Source organism: Montipora foliosa, chromosome 14 (genome assembly GCF_036669935.1).
Source record: "Montipora foliosa isolate CH-2021 chromosome 14, ASM3666993v2, whole genome shotgun sequence".
Classification (NCBI taxonomy): Eukaryota; Metazoa; Cnidaria; class Anthozoa; order Scleractinia; family Acroporidae; genus Montipora; species Montipora foliosa.
Window position 1 is genome coordinate 15,194,885 of NC_090882.1, and position 27,062 is coordinate 15,221,946.

At 39.4% G+C, this 27,062-nt stretch overlaps 1 protein-coding gene across 3 annotated transcripts; it reads right to left on the reverse strand.

The window, feature by feature from the left end:
- Positions 1-7,612: 7,612 nt before the first annotated feature.
- On the reverse strand, positions 7,613-26,666 carry LOC137984648 (uncharacterized). 3 transcript variants are annotated; one of them, XM_068831870.1, is made up of 9 exons: positions 26,426-26,666; positions 24,674-24,752; positions 19,130-19,210; positions 16,369-17,602; positions 15,616-15,711; positions 15,403-15,483; positions 12,685-12,780; positions 11,843-11,902; positions 7,613-11,272 (listed from the first exon to the last, which is right to left on the reverse strand). In XM_068831870.1, exons 3-9 carry the CDS (start codon positions 19,136-19,138, stop codon positions 7,770-7,772), a joined length of 5,079 nt encoding a protein of 1,692 aa, XP_068687971.1. In that variant the 5' UTR covers positions 19,139-19,210; positions 24,674-24,752; positions 26,426-26,666; the 3' UTR covers positions 7,613-7,769. The 3 variants fall into 3 exon arrangements, with proteins under 3 accessions (XP_068687971.1, XP_068687972.1, XP_068687974.1); XM_068831871.1 differs by having other exon boundaries at positions 24,582-24,752; XM_068831873.1 differs by lacking the exon at positions 24,674-24,752 and having other exon boundaries at positions 26,426-26,441.
- Positions 26,667-27,062: the final 396 nt, after the last annotated feature.

Here is a 27,062-nt window from a genome sequence, read left to right on the forward strand (position 1 = left end):
CATTAATTTTGAACCACGAATATAAAAAGTTACCATCAGCGAAAAACATTTTGGGAGATTTTAGTTGTTTTGTTGTAATTGTACAAGTTTGGCTGCACCGAGTAAATCGCACATCGAATTCAGCGGGCAGAGTGATCAAGTTACCGCGGCATGTTTACTCGCGAAACAGTGAAGCATTTGTGTCAAATGATGCCAAGATACCGGGTTTTTGTTTTTGTTAGTTTTCTTTTTCTTTCAATTGTTATAAATTTTGACAAGAAATGTGCGAATTCAACACAAAGATCACTCTCAGAGGTCACAGTGACCATTGTTTCTGGAAAATCAAAAATTTACTCTCCAACACAAGGTTATTTATCACCAGGTAATTCCATCGTTTTGGTAATAGCAGCTACTTTATTATTCATCAGCGTCACAATATTTTGCCGATTTTGGGGGTAATTTTGTTGAAACTCAAGCACGCTTCCAACAGACCTGTTTATTTTCGTGACTTATGCGTTACCACAAAAATTCTCCCCGTATCACATTTCAACACATGTATGCAAATTTGCTAAGCTCGAAAATTACGCATGATAAATTTACAAAAGCTAGAAATTTCACAGAAATATTTTCCAGCGAAACATTTATTGAAACAAGCAACATACTTGCTATAAGAGGCAAGAAACCCTTCCTATTTCAGTTGCGTGCGAGCAAGCGAAACACAATCACAAAGTATATGCAATTAAATAAATTTCTACAGTTCAAATCAAACCCTTTTCGAAAGAACCTTGACCGTAAATAATAAAGCACAAAAGAGACAGCGCAAGCTTTCATTCAAATAATTTTTCACTGTCACATTTCCAATTTGTTTTTACCTTTGCTGAGTTGAGTCTTAAAATGAATGTTACTTGCCAGACAAACAGGCAAACTTTAAATAGATGCGACTTCAGTAAACACTGTGAGACACACAAAAGAGATCACAGATCTACTTGTGGTGTTCGATTCCTTCTCTGTCTTTGTTGAACCCGTAAGTTACCAGAGAAATTTCCATTTGGTTTCAGTGTTGTACGTAACACCACCTTGGCGAAATATCAGAAGTACAGCATATTTTGATTTCGGCTCGACGGGCGAAAGATTCATGATCACGCTGTCCAAGTCCATTACTCGTCGCTTTTTTAAGATTCCAGATCTTTATGTCTTGACGTTCCATTCTTGAGCTCCATGTGGGTATATAAAGATGTACTAAAAAGCCATTCGCGTTACAATGACTTTCGACGCCATTACAGGTTAATTGTGCAGAGCAAGCTACGCATTACCCCAGCCCCCTCAAACCTAACAAAATACGCACAGAAGACTCCATGCACAAAGACACCACTTAGCAGGGGAGTGACAGGCAAGACTTTTCCCGACACGGAAAATAACAAAACGAGATGCTTCTGTGAAGCATACACTGGGTTGCCTGTGGTACGTGCTACAGAAAATCAGAAGGCACTGAATTGTGTGGTATTGAAATACAGCATTCCAGTCTCTGAAGAACAACAAATAAAGGAGAAGCGAGAAACATTGGCTTCTGGGCTGACATGTTGATAATTTTCAAGTTCCCTCACAACTTCTGTTTACCACAAGTGTGCCCTCTGAGCATCTGATAGCTTTCTAATACTGAAGTTCACTGAAGTTAAGCCCTGCCGGGCGGGGTTAGTGTTTGGATGGGAGACCAAGACAACATTTCCCTCATAAAACAGAAGCATCGGACCGAAAATACTACTAACTCTAACAAATGCGAACTCAGTAAGGTACAGATCTTGTTAGCTTGCTTTATGCAAAACAAATATTGATGAAAAAGCAAATAACTATTGATACACAGTTTTCAGAAAGAGCAGAAGGAAGGTTCCCGGACGGTCGATCGAGAATAAAATATTTACGACATCAAAACAACATTAATTTTGAACCGTGAATATAGAATATAAAAAGTCACGATCAGCGACAAACATTTTGGGAGATTTTTGCTACGTTCAAGTAAATTGCAAAATCGAAAGTGACATGGCCGGAATTCAGCGGGCGCCGTGATTAAGTTACCGCTGTATGTTTACTCGCCAAACAGTGAAGCATCTGTGTCAAATGATGGCAAGATACCGGGTTTTTGTAAGTTTCTTTTTCTGTCAAGTGTTATAAAGTTTGACAATGAAATGAGCGAAGTCAAAACAAAGATCACAATCGCCCAACTCTTATTTATGCAAAGTCAAAATTTACTCTCCAAGACACGTACGACGTTATTTATCACCAGGTAATTCCATCATTTTGGAAATAGCAGCTACTTTATTATTCATCTGCGTCACAAGTTTTCACTGATTTTGGGGCTCATTTTGTTGAAACTCTAGCACGCTTCCAACAGGCCTGTGAACCCTTCCTGTTTGCAGAGCAATACTAAAAAACTTCTCCCATATCACATTTCAACCTTAAGCTCGAAAATTCAATACACAACATGATATTATAATTCACAAAGGCAGAAAATACCACAGAATCCTTTTCCAGCGAAAATTTTATTGAAACAAACAACATATTTGCTCTTAGAGGCGAAAACCTCTTCCTATTTCATTGCGTGCGTGAAGACAAGAAACTCAATTGTGTCAAATTACCATGTACTTCAGGTAAATACTGCTCACTTTGATTTCGTCTCGACGGGCGATAGATTGTTGTCGAGGTCCAGTACTCGTCGCTTTTGAGATTCATGCCTAGTTTATCCAACTGACTTTCCATTATTGAGCTCCATAAGGGTATATTTTGTTTAAGGATCCACTAAAACGCCATTCGCGTTGCATGACTTTCGACGCCATTGCAAGCTAAGTTAATGATTCTACTGTGCCCAACAGAGAAATCTACGCAGTTCCACTACCCTCTCGATCCTAAGAAAATACGCCCAGAAGGCTCTATACACAAAGACACCACTTACCAGGGGAGTGACAGGCAAGACTTTTACCGACACGGAAAAAAAAAAAAAAACTAAAAAAAAGAAAACAAACAAACTAAACGAAGACCTCGACTGGGTTTGCCTTATAAGGCAACCCAGTAAAAACCCACGAAATGAAACCGAGATTCCGACTGGGTTTGGCAACCCAGTAATTAGGGAGGAGGTTCCAACACAGGGCAGCTCTGTGCTTAAAAGATGATCTGCCGATCTCAGTCCGTGGCCTGGGAACCTCAATATTTGCAGTCTTCCTAAAACTAGACCCTCCGTGAGGGTACACTGGGTTGCCTGTGGTACGTGAACTGTTCCAGACAATTTTTTTCAAGTTGGGGGGTCATTAAGAAGTCATACCAGAAGAGGCCCTTTGGCTCACAGGTCCTCACACGTTCGTACAACGAAACAGATCTGTCCTTGCGTAATATGTAGCTCTAACAGTGCACGATATTGTTTTGGTATTGTCTATCATTGTAGTGCCATGGTAGAACTCTTGGGTAAATAGTCTGAGAAGACATTTGGTTTCTAGCAAAGTACTGAACCCAGAAAGATTGAAGAAAATAAATGGGAAGTGAGAAACATTGGCTTCTGGGCTGACATGTTGATAAACTTCTTTTCACAACAAGTTTAAGTGTGCCCTCTGAGCGTCTGACAGCTTTGTAATACCAAAGTTCACTGAAGTTAAGCCCTCCCTGTTCGGCGGGGTTAGTGTTTGCATGGGAGACCAAAACAATATACCCCTCATAAAATAGAAACATCGAACCGAAAATACTATTAACGCTAACAAATGCGAACCAAGCAAGATACAGATTTTGTTAGCTTGCTTTATGCAAAACAAATATTGATGTAAAAGTAAATAAATATGGATACACAGATTTTAAGAAGAGCAGAAGGAAGTTTCAGGACAGTCGATCGAGAATAAAATATTTTGCCATTGGTATCAAAATTTACGACATGAAAACAACATTAATTTTGAACCACGAATATAAAAAGTTACCATCAGCGAAAAACATTTTGGGAGATTTTAGTTTTTTTGGTTGTAATTGTACTTCTGGCTGCACCGAGTAAATCGCACATCGGATTCAGCGGGCGCAGTGATCAAGTTACCGCGAAACAGTGAAGCATCTGTGTCAAATGATGCCAAGATACCGGGTTTTTGGGTTTACCTCGGTGTAAAAACCTGTGAAACTTTTTCTTTGTTTTGTTAGCTCGTGGTGGGGTTAGGTTATTGTTTGATGTTTTTTTGCTCTTTTGTTTTCCTTTGTGTTACGTCATCTGTGAGTTTCACAGGTTTTTACACCGAGGATGAGCCGCGTTTTTGTTTTTTTTAGTTTTTTTTCTTTCAATTGTTATAAATTTTGACAAGAAATGTGCAAATTCAACACAAAGATCACAATCTCCCAACTCTCAGAGGTTGACCATTGTTTCTGGAAAATCAAAAATTTACTCTCCAAGACAAGGTTATTTATCACCAGGTAATTCCATCGTTTTGGTAATAGCAGCTACTTTATTATTCATCAGCGTCACAATCTTTTGCCGATTTTGGGGGTCATTTTGTTGAAACTCAAGCACGCTTCCAACAGACCTGTTTATTTTCGTGACTTATGCGTTACCACAAAAATTCTCCCCGTATCACATTTCAACACATGTATGCAAATTTGCAAAGCTCGAAAATTACACAACATGATAAATTTACAAAAGCTGGAAATTTCACAGAAACATTTTTCCAGCGAAACATTTCTTGAAACAAGCAACATATTTGCTATAAGTGGCAAGAAACCCTTCCTATTTCAGTTGCGTGCGTGCAAGCGAAACACACAATCACAAAGCATATGCAATTAAATAAATTTCTGACAGTTCACATCAAACCCTTTTCGAAAGAACCTTGACCGTAAATAAAAAAGCACAAAAGAGACAACAAGCTTTCATTCAAATAATTTTTCACTGTCACATTTCCAATTTTTTCCTTTGCAGAGTTGAGTACAAAATGAATGTTACTTGCCGGACAAACAGGCAAACTTTTAATAGATGCGACTTCAGTAAACACTGTGAGACACACAACGGAGATCACAGATCTACTTATGGTATTCGATTCCTTCTCTGTCTTTGTTGAACCCGTAATTTACCAGAGAAATTTCCATTTGGTTTCAGTGTTGTACGTAACACCACCTTGGCGAAATATTAGAAGTACAGCTCATTTTGATTTCGGCTCGACGGGCGAAAGATTCACGCTGTCGAAGTCCATTACTCGTCGCTTTTAAGATTCCAGATCTGCCGCCTGTCTTGACGTTCCATTCTTGAGCTCCATATGGGTATATTTCTTTAAAGATATACTAAAACGCCATTCGCGTTACAATGACTTTCAACGCCATTACAGGTTAATTGTGCAGAGCAAGCTACGCATTACCCCAGCCCCCTCAAACCTAACAAAATACGCAGAGAAGACTCTATGCACACCACTTAGCAGGGGAGTGACAGGCAAGAATTTTCCCGACACGGAAAAAAATAAAAAAAACGACGAAATCAACGCAGACCTCGACTGGTTTGCCATAGGCAACCCAGTAATTATATTTAGTCTCACGTTTAACTATCAAGTTTCTCTGAGGATCAATGGTGGTTCCATTGTAAATATTAAAAGTCTCTTGATATAAAACGAAATTATTGGGTTCCAGAGAGCTGTACCATGTGACATCGGAACTATGGGTTTCTTTGGGTAAGCCATGGATAATTTTAGTTGTTTTCAGATGATTCTGGTATATGGAAGTCTACCCCTTTCAGTATCGATTCTGAAACCTCTAATTGCAGATATAAAAGTTGGATCAATAGAACATGTAAATGTGACGATAAACATCAAAACCAACACAACCTCCACCCAACATACAAATATCAAATTGTTGCTGCGATGCATCTAGATTAAATTGCTATTTGATGCAACACTACCATCTTTCTCTGTCAAAATGTAAATTTTACTGGGTCTGGCAGCTCGGAAGCCTTATCTCTGATTACTGGTAGTTTTATTCTTATTTGTTTGCAAAACGTCACTTTATCTTAATTCATTCATTTTGTCAGCTTTCGGAATTATTAGCATTTTATGCTACTCTATAAATCCGAATTGAAAGCAGGTTTATGTATGTACGTACTGTGCGGGAAATATCACTGTGAGGAAAAATTCATCTTTATGTCACATTTGCCACTTTCTTCTCTCTCCCCCCCCCCCCCCCGCCCCTCCCCGTTCAATTTGGTAACGGAAAAAGTTAGGCTTCGCAATAAAAGGACATTGCTAGAGGGGGGAGGGTGTCAGTTGAAAGACACAGGAATGAAACTGATTTGTGCACATTCCGAAATTGTGGTTTAAAGTGTCTTAACCCTTAATTGCTTTTGGCGGTTATTGTAGATATTGCATAAGAGTACCATTTTTTCAATCCACACGTGGAGTGCTCAATTTTTGCTGGGTATGTGCCGCTGTCCTCTCACAACCCCTACCCCTTAATAGTCTATTTTATGGGCAATTATATACCCCATCTCAGTCACCTTTTCTTCGCATATGAAAGGGGCGAGGATGCTCGTCGTCTCGCTTAGCGGTGTAAATTTTGAATTTTGGTCTCACTTAGGGTATTCTGGGCAAAACGCCATCATATGTAGCCGTGACGGTAGGCAGAAGGCAGAAATATAAAATTAATTTGGTCTCTTGTAGGGGTAAAAAAAAAAGCCTGGAACACGCCCAGATTGGTCTCCTTTAGGAGTTTAATTTAAAATTTCCGCCGAGCATCCCCGCCCCTTCGTATGCAAAGTCTTCATTTCCCGGAAAAGAATTTTATTTTCTTCTGAGCTATTACATAAAAAATGTCCTCTCCTTTTTTTTAGGCGTTGGAACAGGCGACAAAGCTGGCAGACTCCAATTTTGAGAAAATCAAACGAGAATCGGAAAGACTGGAGGAATTAACGCAGGCATCTTGTTCCTGGTGGATTTGGATCATGCTAATCACAGTCTGCATAGTTTTTATGTTCATGATTATGTTTATTCGACTTTTCCCAAAGAAATAAATTTATTATGTGGTCTTTGGTGTCTTGCATTAGCTTGATTGGCAAGAAAATCTCTTTTTTCACCAAATCAGAAGTGAGACCAATCAAAGCATTCTCGATCTTGACCAGTTACAGTTTTTTTGCTTTGAGTTTTACTATAACCGCTGACCGGTTAGCTCATTTGGCTGAGAATCGTGTCGGAGGGCATGGGCTCGAGTCCCGGCCAGAGCAACACGGGGGGTCTTAAATAACCGAGGAGAAAGTGCTGCCTTTTTAATGACATCTGCGAATGGTTTGTCTTTCAAGTCTTCTCGGATAAGGGACTATAACCCGGAGGTCCTGTTACATGCTCTTCACCACCTCCACTAACTATGTTCACACTATGGGACGTTACATTACTACACACTGCTCGCGCAGAGTAGTAATAAATTATCACTGGAAGCCCTCACTCCCAAACGCCTCGGAGCGGGAGTCATGGCAACACGCTGGTCATCACTGCGGCCGTCCTGATAAGTTTCAGTTTCGTCCCCAGAGCCCTCCGTTCTTTTGGCCACGTGGTGGGGCGTGACCAAAAGAAACGGAGGGCTCTTAGGACGAGAATGGAAAAGTTATCCCCACTTCCTTCCAGTGCCGATTGGAAACGATCCCTAAAAAGCCACTGTGATAGTCACAGCTCAATCACATAAGGAAGGGCTTTGAAAGCAATTACTTTTACTAAATAACTTTTATTCTTACAATCCGAATTAAGACTACTATCTTGGAAATACCATGTTTTAAGTAATAACTGCAAAAAGTTCATTTGATCTTCTTTTTATATATAGCCGTAGTTATTAATTGTAAGGGAGAAATCATTTAGTGACTTGTTTTCCAACTCCTCGTCAACTTCCCAGTCAAGCCGCAAGTTGCCAAAGTTGTTAATTGTCAAAGCGAGATTCTTCAGTGCCGATTCGTTGCCTGTCAAACCATTGCCCAGATTGTCTACCCAAGGATCGTTTAAGACAAAGTGGTTGTTAACTGTTAAAAAGAGATTCTCCACAGATGTGTAACGTGCCCAAATAATGCTTAAGTCATCTAACATTACTTCGCTGTGGGTTTCAATTACCAGAGTGACATTCTTCAATGATGAGTTGCGTTCCAAGCTATTGCCAAGGCTTTCTCTCCATGTATCGCCCATCCCCATGTGGTAGTGAATTGCCAGAGTGAGATTCTTAACTGATGTGTTGCGATCCAAACCATCGACCAGGTAGGGTAACCATACACAGCCATTCCCGCTGTTGTTGTTAAATGTCAAAGAAAGAGTAATCAGTGATGAGTTGCGCGCCAAACCATCTCCCAGGAGGAGTGCCCCAAAAGAGCTCATGTTGCTGTCGCCGTAAAATGTCAAACTGAGAGAATTCAGTGTCGTGTTGCTTGCAAAGACGTGAACAAGATCATCTTCCCCCTCACGATGGAGGAAGTTGGCAGCATATTTGATATTTTCCCGAGCGAAAGCAACCAGTGAGGTATTGCTTGCTGCTCCAGCATCCACGCCGTTGCCCAAATCACTGTTCTTAAGAGTTTCCTTCATTGGCAAAATGTCTTTCTTCAAATTGATAGTAGCGCTGAGATTTTGTTTCGCGGTATTTTTGGCTTCCTTAAAGAGCGCAATGAGAGATTCAAGGTCGTCAATAGAGACAAATTCGTCAACCCCCCATTCTTCTGGAGGAGCAGGAACGTCACGCACATTAAGGGTAACTGCTGGATTCTTGTCTAATTCAAGTTCTTCGAAAAGAGTTTTCCCCTCTTTGCTTAACTCTTCCCAAGTGTTGATAGTCAAGGTTGACAGTGTATTTCGTCCGTCAACCCACCTTGCTGCGGAGTTCAGAACGCTTTTGGTTAACTGTCCGTGAATGTCCAATGTCAGTTGAGACAGTGGGCTGTACAATACGTTTTCGTCTAAAGCTTCTGCCTCATCGCCATCCAACTGTCCCCAGATATTTAGAATGACATTTTGTTTTACTAGTAAGCCATCCTTTCTACCGAAAGGGCAAAAATGTGTCACCGGACTGGCTGTCAATTTGCTGAAGGCATTCGGATGGATGGTAAATAAAGCGGATGTTTTTTGTCCGAATCGTGAATGTAGATTCTTCCCAACAGCCTGCCAATTATCAGGAATCTCTCCTCGAAGATAAATAATTAACTCACTACGGGAATTATTTTCTACGATACCTCGCTCTATTAAATTAGCACCACGAAGACTCAGTTTTCCATCGACACACACAACAACGAACTTGACCGCAATTGGACCTGCAAGGCCTCTTGCTAGGGCCGCAGCTAGAGAGTCTTGCATATCTCTGCAGATATATATAGAAAGAGAGGACAGAGATTTGTTAAATAAAAGATTCTCTAAAGCTTGTGATGCAGTTCGACTCAGTGAACCATGAATCCTGAGACCAACAGATGACAGTGGTGTATTAGCGCATAATCCAGAAGTAAGGGCCCTAGCCCAGCCATCGCTAAACTCATTCAACAGAGTGAACGTCAGTTTTTCTAAGGTCTCGCTTGTTTTCAGGTATTCAGCAAGACTATCCCAATCAGCATAGTCATCTAAAGGTGGTAGAGTCAATTCCGACAAAGATGTGAAATTGGAAATTTCTTCAAAAACGTCGGCTACAAAATATTCTTTCTCGCCAAAATTACCAGCGATGTTGAGATTTTTTACGTTAGGTAGAGACTGCAATTGAAGTGAATTTGTAAAAAAGACATCAAGAGGTATTTCAATGTGAATTTCAGGTGTTTGAACTTTGGAAAAGCCTGTACATGCCCTTAAAACCTCAACTACGTTCCAATGCCCAGGTGAATCGAACTCTTCATCTGAAAACAAGGACAAGTGTACGACCCGTGGAAAAGGTATGAATGAGAACAAAGCATCTGCCATTCGTTCAGGGTTTCCACTTTCACTAAAGCTCTCAACAAAGAAAATCGCTTCTTCTCTCTCGCATGTGAGCCACTCCCAGTTACTCTTCGTCTTCTCACCAATCTGTGTGAATAGAATATGTGCCTCCTCACGCAGTATTCCACACACAAATAAAAACACTTGCGGAAATTTCTTCACCACCTCATCATAGTCTACATGCTCAAACACATTAAACTGGTTTCTTCGTAACTTATGCGCAATGTATGACGCTGCCAGATACTCTTGGAACGACTTGTGAAGAAAGAAGTATTCATGTCTTGGCTTCAATCTCTTCAAACTTTCTTCTTTGTATACAAGGCCGAGATTACGAACTACCAATTTGTCATCACTTCTTTCAAACTTTTTTAATTCACCTTCCCGGAAACCATGGCGATCACTCAGCAAGCATTTCCAAGCCAACTCTCCGAGAACAAGGAGGTCTGCTTCAAATTGTTTCTCCAAATTCCTGCCCTTTTTACAAGCCTTCACGCTGTTCTTCTCACAATACCTTCTCAACAGACATCGGACAATCTCTTGATAGAGATTAGTACGGGAAGACGGCAGCTTTCCTTCATAATCTTCATAAACAACGCATAGGAGAAGTAAATTTAGAGGATTGTTTAGTAGGGCATGCAAGAAAGTGTTTTCTTCTGTTTCCTCAATGAGACTCTCTCCCTTGGATGGATCAATATTCTTGAAATGCTTCCTGATATACTCAAGAGAATCTTCTTCAGTGAATCCTTCAATCTGAAGACAAATATCAAATGCAAATTGTTTCCGGGCTTCGATTCCCTTTTCTTGTCGAGTTGTGGCCAACAAATAGCAAAACGGTAAAACTCTTCGTTCGAGAAGTTTGTCCAAATGATGCTTTGATCCTTCAGGGAGCTCGTCCAATCCGTCCAAAATGATAAGAATTCTTTCCTGGCTGTGGATGTCCGTGATAAAGTTCATTAGTCGTTTCTTGCTCGTTTCCTCCATGTCTTCGGGTAGAAGTTGTTCAAAGATGGCTTCCATTATGTCCCCGTCCAAGTCTCTACATTTGAGCAACAAAACAAGTTCGAAGACAGGTAAGGTAGAAGGCATTGATTCATTTGCCCAGTCATAAGCAAGTTTAAGACAGAGGGTGGTTTTGCCGATTCCCGGACTTCCCTCTGCTAGGACCATGGAATCTTCACCTTTATTACAACAAAAAATGTTATCCAAGTCTATTTCCGACTCTGCAAGTCCTTTTGGTCTCACGACAATGTTAAGTCTAGTGTAGACTTCATCCAGATGTAACTTCATGCCTTTGCCAGTGTTCCAAGGAAGGGGCCTGAACTTAGCTCGTCTTTCGTACTCTTTTCTGAGCAAAATCACGACATCAGAGTCAGCAGTGGCGGCTGGAAATAACAAAAGTAGTACACAATTAAAATCTTGTCTTGTTGGTGATAACCAATATATGAAGCAGCAACTGAACAACTCCTTCCTTAAATAGGAGGTTAAATGGAACTTAACAACCCATATTTTACTATAAACTGTCAGTACAAATTGTGGCAATATTTAATGCTCTAAAAGTACTGTAGGCAGAAAGTCTTTTTTAGAGGCTCAAGCATGGATTCTAACCAAAAACGCAGAGCAGAGAACCAACAAACTCAACCTACAAAAAAACGCCGAGCTGGGAATCAAACCCAGGCCACATTGGTGGGTGGTGAGTGCCGTCACCACTGCGTCAGCTCTGCTCTACAAACTACGGTCATTTCGGCCATTGTAATGTTAATCTGAAAAATATTTCCTCAGTGAAAGACAGTGATCTTCAAAGGCAGGTGTTTTTTTTTTTTTTTTTAATAAAGTCGCCACGGCGTTAAAAATGTCCGGGATAGTATCTATCCCTGACTTTCCAGCCTTATTGGATATTGCTGCCCTTTAAACCACTTCCTCGCGTTGGAGACTAAACAAGTATGAAGCCTTACCTTTACGGGTGTCTGTAACATGTGTTTGTTGCATTTCTGCAGTTTGTCTTTCTGATATACCTATTCCGAGAAAAAATAATTTAACTTACACATAACGTAGACGCATACAAACATTTATTTCATACTTATACACTGAGATTTACACATGAAAAAAAGGCCCCGTAAAATTCGTGCGAAATACACAACCAACAAATCAGAAAAGCGAACGACTGTGAAAATACTTGTGCTGGCGCTTATTCTTGCATTCGCTTGCGTCGAAGGAAAACGAAACGCAGCATAAGCACAAGGAAATTTGCCACGTCTGGCCAATTAAAGCACTCGTTCGAGATTTCCCGCGTCTGAGCATTTGAACAAAATGGCGGATGACAAAATGGCGTGGTTGATTTTGATGCTTATGTCGACGTTCGTTTTCACCAGCATAAGCTGCGCATGCTTGTGCTCTCGTCGCTAGTGAAAGCCAGGGTCCGGTTGTTCGAAAGCCGATTAACTTAATCCAGGATTAGCGTAAACTTTTGTTTCATGTTTTCAACTTTTTGGTGAAAGTTTCTTTTGCCTATTTTTGCTTTTCAAGGGTGACTTCTTTTAATGCAAAGTTTTGCCGAATATCAGAGCTGAACTGCATTTGAGAGACGAGAAATAAACTGTTTGGTTAATTTTTTTTTAATCGCAGGAGTATTGAGGCATGGTGATTGAACTTTAAATGCACTTTCAATTACTATTCCAAAGATGCCACAATTGCATTACGGATATCCCAGTATAAAATGTCTTAACAGACAATGTCTTTTTTTACTTAATTGCCTATCATTCCATCATTAACATAAAAAAAAGCGTAATACAGGTACCTCCACACAAATTTCTCGCTTGTGTATCAACAGTAGTTTCCAAGTGACTTCTTGTCACTGATGAAGCCTCTTCTTCTACAGAAGCATGATGAATCTCTGCCAGAAGAATAAGATACATGTGTACAGTTATTTTCTTTCAGGAAAGATCTATCAACACGTTTGAATTTAGATGCGTTTAACTGACAGAAACACCACCTTTCAGAGATGCTACTTTCAATTCATATGTCGAGAAATGCCCCTAATTAGATAAAACAAAAAAGCAAGGTGCCACACGCTAACACTAACCCAGTGTAGCCAACACATCACGCATGCGCACAAATATTTAACCCGGTCAATTCTCGGTTTTCACATGACGTCACGACCGCCATGTTGGTGCCCCTAAACAAAGAAAAGGCGGCCATGTTAGTGCCCCGACCAAATCCTCCGGGAATTTAACTCTATTATTATGCAAACGCTTCCTTTTGTTTTCGTTGAAAAACACGGCTGTTGATCACGTGAGTGAAAACCAGCAATAGACCTTATTCACGATGCCCGTCATGTTGGATTTGCTATTATCATGCAAATTAGCTACACACTTCTGAGGGTGCAAACAACACAAGTTCGAGAGGTTATAACGAACATCTTAGCCACACAGATAATTTGTTTCACGTTCATTGAATGTTTATCACCTAAGTAATACAATACAATTACTACACAAGTTACTACGACGTTTTTTAGTAAAAATTGAGCCGCTAACGAAGTAGAAAGTCAAACTGTCAAAGGCAATCTAAAGATACAAAATTATTATGAAAGGTGCTTAAGTAACGTTTAAAAAACGAGTAGGAGTGTTTTATCGGGTTTAAAACCACGAGGCTGCGCCTCGTGGTTTTAGACCCGATAAAACACGTGCTGCGAGTTTTTTGAACGGCTTCAAACAAATTCCTGAAAAAGCGTGTGTCAATAGGTTTCATAACAATGATGCTTTCGTGAATGTTGGAAATTTGCATACGAGAAAAACATTTTAGGTATAAATTAGTATGCAAGAAAATCAAATCTCACACGTGTTTTGAACTTTTCTTCTACTAACTGAAGAGGACATGACGTCCTGTTCCAGAGCTTTTCGGAAGCCTAAAATTGCCGAGGAAGAGAGGAAATTAAGTATTGTCTAATATGCCTTTACCAGATTACTGTACTAATGGCATAGAGAATTTTTCCAGATCTGTATTTAACAACTGTACTATTAATTTTGTTTAAAAGTCAATTTACTGTGTGTGAAATTAGTTGAAACAACATTTTAGGAGGCAGTGTGGCCCAGTGGTTAGGGCGCTGGCCTTGAGATGCGAAGATCTCGGGTTCAAGACCCGCTCTGACCACTCGTTGAATTTAAACGTGGTTGTCCCTGGTTCAACTTCCCAGCTGCACTTGTAAATAGTCAACTGGTTTGCCTCCGGCCGGTTGGGATTCTTAACAGTTGTCGTTGTTCTGTTCCGTCGTTTCGTTGTGTTTCATTGGCCCTGAAAAGCCCCTATGGGGAGCGGTCAATTAAGTATGTATACCTTATACCTTATTGTTGGAAATAGAGCTAAATAGGTAGCAACGGCATAGACTTAAAGGGACACTTCGTGTTCAGTGTTACATGTGAAAACTGGGCATTTATCTAATTAGGTGCATTTCTGGACACAAGTATTCAACATTCTGCCCATCACTTAACTATAATAGTGCCAATAAGATATTGGAAGGTGACTTCCGTTTGGTTTTCGTCACTTCAAATTACCATGGAATGCAAGGGGCTTTCTTTGAAAATTTAAGGAAACAAAATTAATTTAAAACAGAAAATATACCAATTTCCCCTTTATTTTCGGCTTCATGGCGTAACACGTAGATGGATGAAGAGCACTTTAATAATGTTCAATACCGTCATTTGTAGAGAAACCAAGGTTCCACAAAACGACACAAAGAATACAGCAAGAAAAAGACAATTCAACGGTAAGTAACATCTGAAAATAAAGTTTTAACGTTCATGAATTCAATTGCATGGATACCACTTGTCAAGAACTTTCGATATGAGTGACACCCTTACAGGTACTTTTATGATAATGTGGTTTGAGATGCTGTCCTGCTGAACTGTCCAATTCAGTGGCAGCTAAACAGTTCGTGTGAAATCTTGCAGCACCGAAAAAAGAAACTCACGGTCCACTTAGCAGTCGCTAGTGATGGAAAAAAACTTCCACCTATAGCAATTTACTTGAGGCCGAAGAAAAGGAAGAGGTGGAGGAAAACTTAGATTCCAACACATGAACAGTGAAGATGAGCAACAGGTATAAGTTGACATCCCACATATAGCAAGACTACATAACAAACAGCTCCTTCCCACATGCAACTGTCGTGTCCTCTTACAGAACTGTAGTACATAAATTAGAGGAGGTTTAACTAGTTGGAAAGGTGAAACTAGTTCTGAAGAAACACACAACAAGTCAACCATGCGCTCTCTTAATTCTTCTCTCCCCTACTTCATGATATACATACACGAAACGCGACACACACAACAGCAACCAGGTGTGAGTTTATCACTGGTTCAAGATGGATAAATTTTTGGTTTGAGGAATGAGCTGAATACGCCTTGTTCACTCTGGTTATAAACTAGGATAAGCTTATGTAAAACTTGCTCACCCACTGATACATGCTAAGTTGAATCTCTCCATCAACCCATACTCTAATGAACTAGACATGAGGCCTTACCTATGCAAATGTCTGTATCATGCCTTTGTTTCTTTGATGGTGGGGTGACACTTGGATGTAAGGGTCTTTTTCCTTTTTTATCTGAGGAACCCAGAATTAGAATGTGATGTCAATTAGGCAACTTCCTTTACAGGAGATCTTACAAACCAAGTGACCATTGACCATAATGCAGAAATAGAAATTATACGTTAGCAATGAAGAAAAGGACTTTACCTGTTGGTTCTACATAAGCTTCGCACACCATGGCAGTTGGCAAGTGACTTCTTGTCAATGGTGAGTCCTGTTCACCTTCAGTTGCTTGATGAGTTCCTACCAGACAAATAATAAGCAGCACCTTACTCTGTCATGTACTGTAAAGAAACATCTGCTTATAGAGATCAGAATTAATTCTTTATGAGATGCAGGGACTAAATCACCAATGGAGCCAAATTGTTCCCACACAACCCCTCCCCCACATCAATGGAAATAATTATAGAGTTATGAAATACAGCAACAAGGGCTGAAACACCACAAAAAAATACAGGTAACCGTAACAACGCCACTTTCAAGTCAATGCCTCATAACAAAGACATACAAATTAACACAGACTTAGATCTACATGTACTATGATCAAACACCTGTAATTTCCCTACAAGGGACGATTTGATCATTACAATATTGTTATTATTGTACTGCAGTTATGTGTGACTTGTTTGTTGTTGCTGCTTGCAGTGTCACGATTACCATCAATCCTTGTTTTAAAGCTGAGAGAGCTGATCCCTATCAAGTTTCAAAACAAGTCTTAACCCATTGATTTTACTCTGTGTAAAGCCAGACGATTTTTACTTGTCATTGGGGGCCAGTCCAGGAGACAATGGGTTCATTTTCTTGAACAACAAAAACACTTTGTCTATTTCACTCTAGGAACCATTCATGTTCACTTACAACCTTTCAGAAACGTACCAAGTAACAAGACATTTCACTTACCAAAAATGCTATCAAGCATCCTTCCCACAAGGTCACCACACTGTTTCTCCCAGCTGTACTCCTCAGCATATTGATTGCAAAGATCCTTCGTCTCTTTGAGCCGAACATCCCTCCTCTTTCTACGGACACTTTTAATTGCATTGGCCCATGCAATGGCCCATTTTTCAGGATCTTCGGAATTTACTACACAGCTTGAACCATGTGGCACCTTCTGCAGAGCATCTCCTAAACCAGAATTTCCACTAACAAGAACAGGAAGACCTGAAGATAACGCTTCAAGTGCAACCAAACCAAAACCATCAATTCTTGATGGCATTATACAGAGATCTACTTCACAAAACAATCTGACTAGATCCTCTCTGCTTTCCTTAAAGGAGCGAACTGTCAGTTGTTTTTGTGCAATGCCATGCTGACACAACTTCTTTGCTACTTCCTCCTCTTTTCCATGTGTTGCCCCGACAAAGATCAGTCGGTAGGAGTCTTCATTCAACTCAGAAATGGCTTTGGCTGCAATGTCATAACCCTTTAACTCAAAATCTTCGGAGTCATCACGCCCAAAGACCAAAACATGAAATTCTGCTCCTTCTTCAGCTGCCTGCTTAACCGTCGAAAATTCAGAAAATATACTAGGTGTGAGATCAAATACAGACTTGCTTTTCTGACGGAGATTGCGTCGGATCACATCAGCCAACTTGGGACCAACTGCTACAACTAGGTCTGCCAATTCGCACAATCTTTTCTCTGCTTCGTGCTTCTCCTCTGCTTTTGAAATTGCATTTGCATATCCTTTAAACATTCCTAGGTATTCAGGGGCAGTATGCACAACCTGAACCCACTTACATCTTAGTTGCTTCTGAATGAGTTGCACTTGTCGTCCAAGTTTCAGCCCATGTCCAATCACATAATCCACCTGGTGGTTTTCTGGTGCAGACGACAGCCAATCAATGGGTTCATATCCATACAGCACTTTTGCTTTTATGAGCTTAACATTGTTTTCCCCTGCAATCCTCACATCTTCTTCACTGCACTCAGGAAGGTACATACTGACTTCCACATTCTGATGTTTTGCCAACTGAATGGCAAGCTCTCTGTTGAGGGTTGACAAGCCTCCTTTTGTAGATTGCCATTCACTGCTCAAGAGAGTAACCATAAGTTTCCTACTTGGTGTTTGGCCTGACATGCTTTCCTGGGCTTCCTGTGATGCAGAAGATGAGGTGCTGGGAAAGGAGGGATCCTGTAATAAATGTGAGGTCACTGTAAAATTAATTGACTACATGATACACTGATGCAGCTTTTTAATCAATTTGCTGCATTCAATTGACTTTTATTGACTTAACTGATGAAACCATCAGATTTCTGTGCAGTTTTCTCACCCACAGATGCAGCACCACTTTTCTTAGAACAAACGTCCTTTCGTTAGCTATGGGGCAAACTTCAGAATGCCAAAGACAGAAAGTGCAAAATGAAGGTTTCTGTTGAGGGTTTATGCAAAAGTTTCCAAGAAAGTCTAGTTTTTGCCGAGAGTTACATGAACAATGCTGATCACAAATTAATAGTTTTAACACTTTCCCAGACCAGAAGGTAAAATTAATGTAATTCATAACCAATCTCGGAAGCACATAGTCATCCTCCGGGGTTGAGCTTAGAGGATGGAGATAACAAGGAGTCACTGAAAATCAACATTGGAGGGGCGAGCAAGAGAAGTGTGATCAGTGTTACAATGTTCATTCCTTTCTGAGATTAGAGTAGATGGGATTGAGTAGATAAACTTCATTTAAACACGGTAAATGGCTCAGCAAGCTGGGAAGCCCTTGTGGCTTATGATGAGGTATTTACTACAAAATTGAGAAATGATTTGGGGTCAATGATTTTGTTGCAAAGGAAAAGATAATGGAAAAGAAGGTGCCATTAGTGAGGCAAATTCCTCAGAAGCAGGGTCACAAATTATGGTATTCAAACCAAAACCAATCGCCAAACATCTGTCACCACAACACTGAAAACCAGAATGTGGAATGAACACATCTCCCTCTAATGTGGTAAAATGATGGTGATAGGACAAGAAAAAATGGGACAACAGTTACTTTTGAATGGTGAGGATCTAGATAACGTCCACAGGCAATTTATACATTGTATATCTTGGTAGCAGAAGCAGCAGCAATTGCTGGAGTAGCAGTATCAGTACAGGCATGAGTAGGAGTAGCGGCAGTAGTGGGAGTGGAAATAGTTATTGTTAGTAGTCTTAGGATTTTTGTAAAGGATAAGCACTGACTGGGAAAGTTATTCAGACACAAGAATGGGTGACTGTCCTTACATGTATACGAGCAGAATAAGTACTCCAGTAAGTAATACTATCCCAGCAAGCTGCACACACTGACATCAAGTCTGCCTTCATTTTTAATCAGTGCAAGTGATAAACATAATTATTAATATTATACATGCATGACTGTTTATGTGGTTGTCAGAGCTGCTGAAGCCAATAGACCATTTTACAGTTGTGTGCTCAGTTACCTGGCCTTTGAATGAAAGTGAGTCTGGAGTTGACCTTGCTTTGATAGAAACCTCACTGCTTTTCTTATGTTAATGATGTTGTTCTCGTGCTAATTAATAGGAATTTACATAAGAAAAGCTGTGAGGTTTCTATCAAAGCAAGGCCAACTCCAGCCTCACTTTCATTCAAAGGCCAGGAAACTAAGCACACAACTGTAAAATGGTGTATTTAGCACCAACTCCCTAAATATTCAAAGAAACTTTCAGTAATTACCCTTGACATTATTAAAATCTTGGGAAATTAAGCATTTACAAACAGCCTTCAGAATAACCTTGAACCACTCCATTCCATAATCTGTGGATAAGAAGAAAGAAACTAATTAGCTTAATTATGTTCAAGTCACTTCACATGAGTTCGACGTATTATTTTGTTCTTCAAATACCCTCAGCCCTCGTATCAGTCTATTCAGAGTTCTTTGCTTCTATTCTATTGGATGAGATCTGGAAATCAATGAGTTAATATGTACATTAGCCATCATGATAGAAGGATCATTCTTAAAAGGCCCAAGAGAGTTTTGTCTACTATCTCTGTGGAAATCCATGCAGAATGAATACAGAAACAATTTAAAATACAGCAAACACCTACATAATTATAAGAACCTGTTAGGCTTAGCCTAATTTTAGACCAAAGGAGTTTCATTAAGGGCCCTCTGACACCGGGCAAACTGACCAGCTGTGGACATGACTGTGCCCAGCTGCTTTCAACATCTCAACAGACTTTTTTTAACATAAAGATTGATTAAAAAAGACAGTTTTGTCCTTTTCCTGATCCATCTTCTGTGATATAAGTTACATATTCAGAATGTCACAATTTCATACAGTACATGCTTTCCACTTTGTTTTATATAATAATTAGGATAGTACGTGCACTCTCATTGGTCAATAGCTCAGTGTTTGGATGAGAGTATGGATACATGGCTATGACATCACACGAACTTTGATTGTTATGTGTTGCCAGACACGCGTTTTGATTGGCTGGTAGGGAATATGACGTGTATCAAGAAAATCTGTTTCAATCAAGAAGTAAAAAAACCCAGCATTTTCCTTCATTTGTTGAATTATCTTTGAGAAATATTTTATGAAAACAATAGAGGACTTTTTTCCCGTGTTTCCATAGCCTCATCTAAACACTCGGGGGAGTTGGGCGAATTCTTGACAGTTATGTAAACCCTCGACTGCATTTCAGGTTTGCATAACTGTCTCGAATTCTCCCAACTACCCCTTGTGTTTAGATGAGGCTATGGAAACACGGAAAACATCCTCTATTGCTTAAATATACAGCATTCAACCATTCAACGATATGCCTCATAACACAAGAATTGTGCTCCATAAAAGACCATCTGAAATGTCCCAATTTTGCGAGCATGTGTTTCGCGATAGTGGCCCAGAAAAGATCACACGCAAATAAATCCAGGAATTGCACCGGTCTTATTTGATCACTTACATAAAGTAAGCTTTGCTAAGATGCTTTTTTTCATTTTTTTTAAATAAAATTTTTAAAAAATTACAACTGGCCATCACAACAATAATTGTTAAATATTTACTGCTGAAGTTAGGAAATCTGCTCATGATGTAATTCTGCCTGATGCAATTAGACAAGTACTTCTTAGTATACTTTGCTGAAGGAAGTTTGTTTCCTCATAGGTCCGCTAGCTTGCCTTATAATTATAACTGAAGTTTTTTTGGCATAACCGTAACTTTTCAAAGTACTGTCTAGTAATTAAAAAAAACAAAATGACAGTAACACCAAATCATTATTTTCTAGGTCTGCGTTTTCTACACACTTGCTATCATCTGTGTCAAAACATTTTGATTATCAACAACAGTTACGTTAAGCAAGAGGAAAAGAGAAAACATGTTTCTCTGTTGAAAGCTGTGGACAATTGCATTGGTGAAGAGCACCTTAACAATAATTTAAGTCGATAAGATGCAAAGAACCTTGAAATCCTATAATATAACATCATTTGAATCACCAGTTCCCTCACAGGGCACAGGTGAACAACCCAATGGTCTTGTTGAAGGGTTTCCATTTTCGCCACAGTTACATGTAGCTTAGCAGTTCAAAAGCACTGAATGGTAGATTTGAATAGACTCAATATGCTTTAAATTCCACTGGTCTGGTTTCTTGCAATGACCATGTTGACATTTCATTTCTTTACATCAAAGTTCTTTTCATTATTTACTTTTCTATAATTTGTCAATGGATATCTGTGTATAAAAACCAAAACTAATCCTAACCCTAATTTTGCTCTAGAATTAATTCACCTTAAGCTTAAAACGGATTCAACCTGAAAACGGGTTTTTTAACAGCAACAGCTACACTTGGTCACAAAAACCTTCAGCACAGTTTCGATAGTCTAGACCTTCTGAAGTATGTATTTTCCGGATTCCCAAATTAATAAACATTAATACCAGCATAGGAAAAGTGGGAAAAGTAGCCAAGGGTAACAATAAAATTATTCCCAAGTTATCGGAATTGGTACAGCTAGGCCAAGTAAAGCGGAATGGGTTGTCAGATTAGGTGGTTAAGGCGTAAATGTGGTGTCTCCTTGCTACCAGGAAGAATGACTTTCGGCAGCTTTACTGCTTAATACCTGAACAATGGTTATTTAAACGACCTCTACTGCTTACTCATAGTTGCATTTACGTACCATACACTGTTTCATTTCTTCATCATTAAAAGAATACAAATGAAGTCGTTGTTACAGAAAAGACAAGCTAAAACTTACAAGTGTCAAGACGAAAATTAAACGACGTAGTCTCGCTCTGACTAGAAACAAAATTACACAGTTTGTTGAACACTCAAATAATCACAATCAAATTTAATGGATGAAATCTCTGAAAAAGAAACAACATTCCTGGATACCAGCATCTCTGAAGGCAAAAGACTTGAAAAAGACACAGCCTATGATGTGTGCGCTCATTTTTAAGTCTACTGAGACATTTCAGATCGTCTCACCCTCGAGGAGTAGAAAATTATGGCGTCATTAGACTTCCTAGAACAAACTTTCCAAAAATTCTTTGAAGAGAACATTAAAATATTCAAATCGTATTTGCTAGAGAAATGCTATCGAGGAAATCTTATAAACGTCAAATAAATGATGTAAATAATGAAGATGGGGAACAAGTCCTCATAGAAAATTCAAAAATGAAGGGGACTAAAACAAACGAATCTTGCCTTTTGGTGCAGAATATCAACCATCAGTGCCATGCCTAAAACAAACCATTACAGAAAACTGGCATTTGCTTAGTTTTTTAGGCCAGAAATATGAAGTTGTGAAAAACTATTTATCCTTATTTAAAATTAATGTGTCTTTTTGTAAAGTGTGCAACAAAAGCATTAGCGTGCAAAAAATCAAGCTCGTGAAAGGAAAGGCATGTGGGGTAGTTATTAATTAACTGCGTGAAATAATCAATCACGTGAAGTGGGCATCAGCATGGCTAAGCCTTATTGCAGCAGGACTAATTGGCTAACATAGCATCATGCGAAATTATTGGAAGAACCAAAAGAAATGACTGTGGTAACAAATACCAGTCATAAGGCTTACCCTTCAAACTTTATAATATTGTGTTTAGCATTCCTGCATTACCTTAGCATTTTTGCGATGAATTGTTGTTGATGTTATTTGATACGGACAGTGATATGTTAAAACATGATGATAGGGTACCAAGAGAAAATGAGGGGACAGAGAGGAAGGCTCCCGGTCCAGCCCTTGGGATATGTCATGTCCACGAAAGTTATCTTTAGACGAGTGGAAGTCTTCCGAGACGTCCGCATGCAGGTCAACCTCGGTCTGATGTTTGAAAGAAAAGCAAAGATTTCATGTAATGGCGGACGAAGTGGACTTGACGTTTGTACATGCGGACGTCTCGGAAGACAGACTTCCGCTAGAACAAAGACTTTCGCTCGTCTAAAAATAACTTTCGTGGACATGACATATCCCGGCCAACGCCCTGAGCCTCCCTCTCTGTCCCCTCATTTTCTCTTGAGGGTACTTAGTCCATTTCTTTGTAGATAAAGAGCCTATCATGAAATAGCATGCATAGTTTAAAAAGACGAACTCAGAACCTTGTTGGTTACATTACAGAAATAATCATTTATCCATGTCAAAGCCATATGTTATCCAAAAGGCTAATATGTCCAAATTTCCTTGTTAAATTTAAACATGTAGACCATTTTGTGTTGTTACTTTTCAAGTTAAAGAAGTTGTTACATTTTGCGTTGTTACATCTCGCTTTAAAGAAGTTTGTTGTTTCAACTGGCGTTAAAGAAACTGTTACGTTTTGCAACAAATTTTGTTACAATTCAGGTTAATGTTACATTTTGCATTGATGTTACAATTTGCTTTTGCTGTTACATTTTGTGGCGTAACAAACTAATCAGATTCATAATTGTGAGTTAATAAATGAGGCCAATGTGATGAGCCCTGGCACATCAAGGAGTGTGTGACGTGGTAAAACAACATCTGCACTTTTATGCCAACTCTCTCAGATATGGAACGCGTCTCCCGGTCTTCAGAACAGGTTATCAAATCTCCCGGATAAATACAACTTTGAACCGTTTAAAGACTTTGCTCAATTATTGTATGCTCAAATCACATCCCCAAGTTAAAAGAATTTCAATTTTTTAAAACTCATTTAATGCATTTCTTCATCTCTGAGTTTCAAACACACACGGACAAAATGGCCTTCTTTATCTTTGTTTGTTATAAAGGCCACATTACATGTACCAAATTATTGTTTGATTGCATGGATCTCTGTGTAAACAAAAAAAATTCAAAGCAAGTTTCCTGTTTGCCTGCAAATTTCTCGCTCAAGCTATACCACCTTGTGAGTGCATACCTGCCAACGCGCAGAGTACAAAAATCTGGAGACTTCTAGAAATTTTGCATTGTTAGAACGTCATTTTGGACGATGTCTGATTACTCTCTGAAAATCACCCAAAGGCAATCTGAATGTTCCCAACGTCTCTCGGTTAAAACAGCATTTACCTTCAGTAATGCTATTGTAAACTTCCGTACCCCGCCAACTTTCTGACGTACTGTGCAATTTGATTGGTTGATTTCTGACCAATTATGATACTCGTTAAACATACATCAATTGATTACTCTGTTTTACGTTTTCGGATTGAGAACAGCTCAATCCACGTCTTGTTTCATATTCCTTTTTGACACCTCGAAATTAATGACATTAAGTTTAAAAAGTTTGAAAAAGGCCACGGTACATGTAGCTATTTCCCAGGAGATTAGGTGCTCTAACTGGGAGACCAGGGAGATTTGATGAAAAACTTGGATACTCGCGGGAAAACCAGGAGAGTTGGCAGGTATGTGAGTGATTGTAACCTTCACAACAGTGGAAGGGTTTTCTTTTATTCAGAAGGAGCTGCTGGGCTACAGGGGGTGCGTGTGTTAGTTTTTTTTTTGTGGAGTGGGTGGGAGAGTGGGCAGCTTAATTCTGGGGTGGGGGTTGGGGGTCCGGATGAAAACAATTCTCTAGATTTTAGATCTCCAGGGGTTGGCATCTTTGTATTTGCCTCTAGAGTATAAGCAGTGGCTTCATGGGTTAAATGTTTTTGATAACTTAAGTGACAATTAACCTACCAAGAAAAATACATGTAATCAATTAGACATGCACTCTACAATATTTTCCTGTGCCATTCAAAATACCTTGCAAACATAGGTCTTAGTATTCCAACCTATTAATTGGTTGCCTTTGCAGGTTACGTTTCCACCAGTTCAGAAATCAAACAAAAACGTACTCAATTCAAAGCTTGTTGAATGCATCCCCAATATCTTGCACAGAAACCAGGCAGTCTTTTCAAGAGCAAAAAATCCAACCTACATTGTATGAAAATGAGTAAATCTAAAATGAATTTCCGGTAACATGTTTAATGTCTATGATCTAAGATCTTTAGGGACCTTGTATCCAATAATACATGTATGTACATGCTTGTAATATGCATGTCTTTTTGTAATGAAGTGCCCAATGGCACAGAACTAAAGGGTTTTATCAACATGTACCTGTATAAATTCCTTTGATTCTTGCCACTTCCTACCGACAACTCTCACTCTCTCTCTCTCTCTCTCTCTCTCTCTCTCTCTCTCTCTCTCTCTCTCTCTCTCTCTCTCTCTCTTCCAAGTACTTCAAATGAAGAGAATATTTGCGAATTTAATCAGAAAATAAAGTTCAATTATATGCATGAATTCACCTGTCAGTTTCTCACCAAACTGAGAGGACATCGTTGAAGGGTAACAAAATGCTTTTCACAAACAAAATAAACAACTCATTGAAGCCTAGCAGAGGAAATAATTTTCCTTCATACTAAGTCCGTCTTTCAAAATGTTATAAACAATAATTGTGGAACTTTTGAAACCCCAGTTATTTAGGCCAAACTAAATTAAAGTTGCTTGAAACAAAGTTTTTTTTCGACGAGGTACCATTTTCCTGACATCATCAGCGTGCACAATGGGAATGTTAAGCATGCTTGCCCAAATCAATTTGTCTTTTTGTTATTTATTTGTCTGAGCAGGTTGAAGTTTTGGCAGCTATTCAGCTGATGTGAACCTGCTAGCCCCATCCACCCACACTCACAAAAGACAGCCACAACACCGGGAACGTCATCCTCGATTCTTCTTGAATAGTGTGTGGGTTCTTTAACGTCCCACAGGGCACTTATGAGCATAGAAGACATTTGTGAGACGGGGCTTACAGTTTATAGTCCTTATCCGAGAAGGCTTAAAATTCTAACCATTTGCAGGCGTAATTACAAAGGCAGCACTTTCTCCTCAGTTATTTTAAGACCGTGAGTGTTGGGTCCGGCTGGAGTCAAACTCACAACCTCACGCATGGCAGCGCGGTGCTCAACCAACTGAGCCACTGGTGCGCGGTATTTACTAGCTATGTTGTGTCAAATGATCTCGTTTTGTGAGTGCAACAATAATTTTTGCACTCACAAAACGAGATCAGTTATTATTCATTCACTTCGCTTTGGAAGTCACAGGAATTTATTGCTGAATCAAGGCTAGCTTACAGATCTTGTTCACAAAAACAAATTATTTTACATATATTGGACCAACAGTAGAACCAGACAGGGCCATCATATGCAAATTAATTGGAGTCTTTTGTACAACGAGACATACATAACAACGGAGCTTTTGTTATTCCCTTAAGGATATGCAAATAACTGGCCACTATCTTCTGAATTTAGCTCACATAATTATCCTCCGCACTGTTAATCCTAAAAAGCCCCTTGACAAACATTTCAAGTCCATGAGATGAGAAGACGATGTGCCAATCAATTCCGTAATATCAAGTAAATTAAGTTTGAATCATCATTAATTGTTTGCATTCACGAGTTTGAGGGACTAGAAAATTACACGCACTATTCACCCCAAGCAATATTATTGCGTCGTATGAATTTGCTATACCACATCACAATATTAGTAAGACTTCAAACCGAAGGTGGGATTCTACAGCTGTTTAAGTAAGTCTGGGATGTAAGCAGCCTTACCTTCTTGCATACTGCTAGTTTATAAAACGGCGTTGTAAATTTCACCCAGCAAGGCGGAAGTCATCTTGAAAGCGACATGATATACGATGCTTAACTCTGAGCCTACATCATGCGTCGAGTTCCTGGGTGCGATGATTTAAAGGACTGCAGATTCAGGCGGTCAGTATATTAAGTCCAGACAGCAGACACCACAGAGCTCGAGAGGTACCTGCAGAAGGTAGATTGTGAGAGAAATGGGAGTGGCAGTCACGTGTCATACACGTATTTATAGGCCATTTCGGAATTTGCGCAGGGAGCTGAGGCGAGTTTCAAATTTGAACAAATCCATAAATTGACACCATCACATGAATTTGAGATTGGTCATCCGTCCAAGTTTAATGCTTTTAGGTCGAACAGAGACTAAGTTACCAACTTAAAAACATAGTTTAAAATCCATACAAAGGTCTCTAATTCTGAGGCTGCGTCCTCCAAAACCATATAAACTCTTAAAAAAATTCTATCAGATTTGGGACAACTGAAAAATCCTGTCATGTTTCTACTGTTTGGTAAAAGGAGAGGTGAAAATCATTTTGTTTGCCTATTTTTATGAATATTACAGAAATCGTAAAAAAAAAAAAGAAGAGTTCAATGTTATCTT

Bases quoted from the DNA above. Each gene is read 5' to 3' on its own strand.
- LOC137984648 (XM_068831870.1), bottom strand. The intron at 15,484-15,615 runs GTAAAGTCCTTT...TGGGTTCCTCAG, and splicing joins AGCTTATGTAGAACCAACAG to ATAAAAAAGGAAAAAGACCC. The intron at 11,903-12,684 runs GTACCTGTATTA...TTCTCGGAATAG, and splicing joins AGCGAGAAATTTGTGTGGAG to GTATATCAGAAAGACAAACT.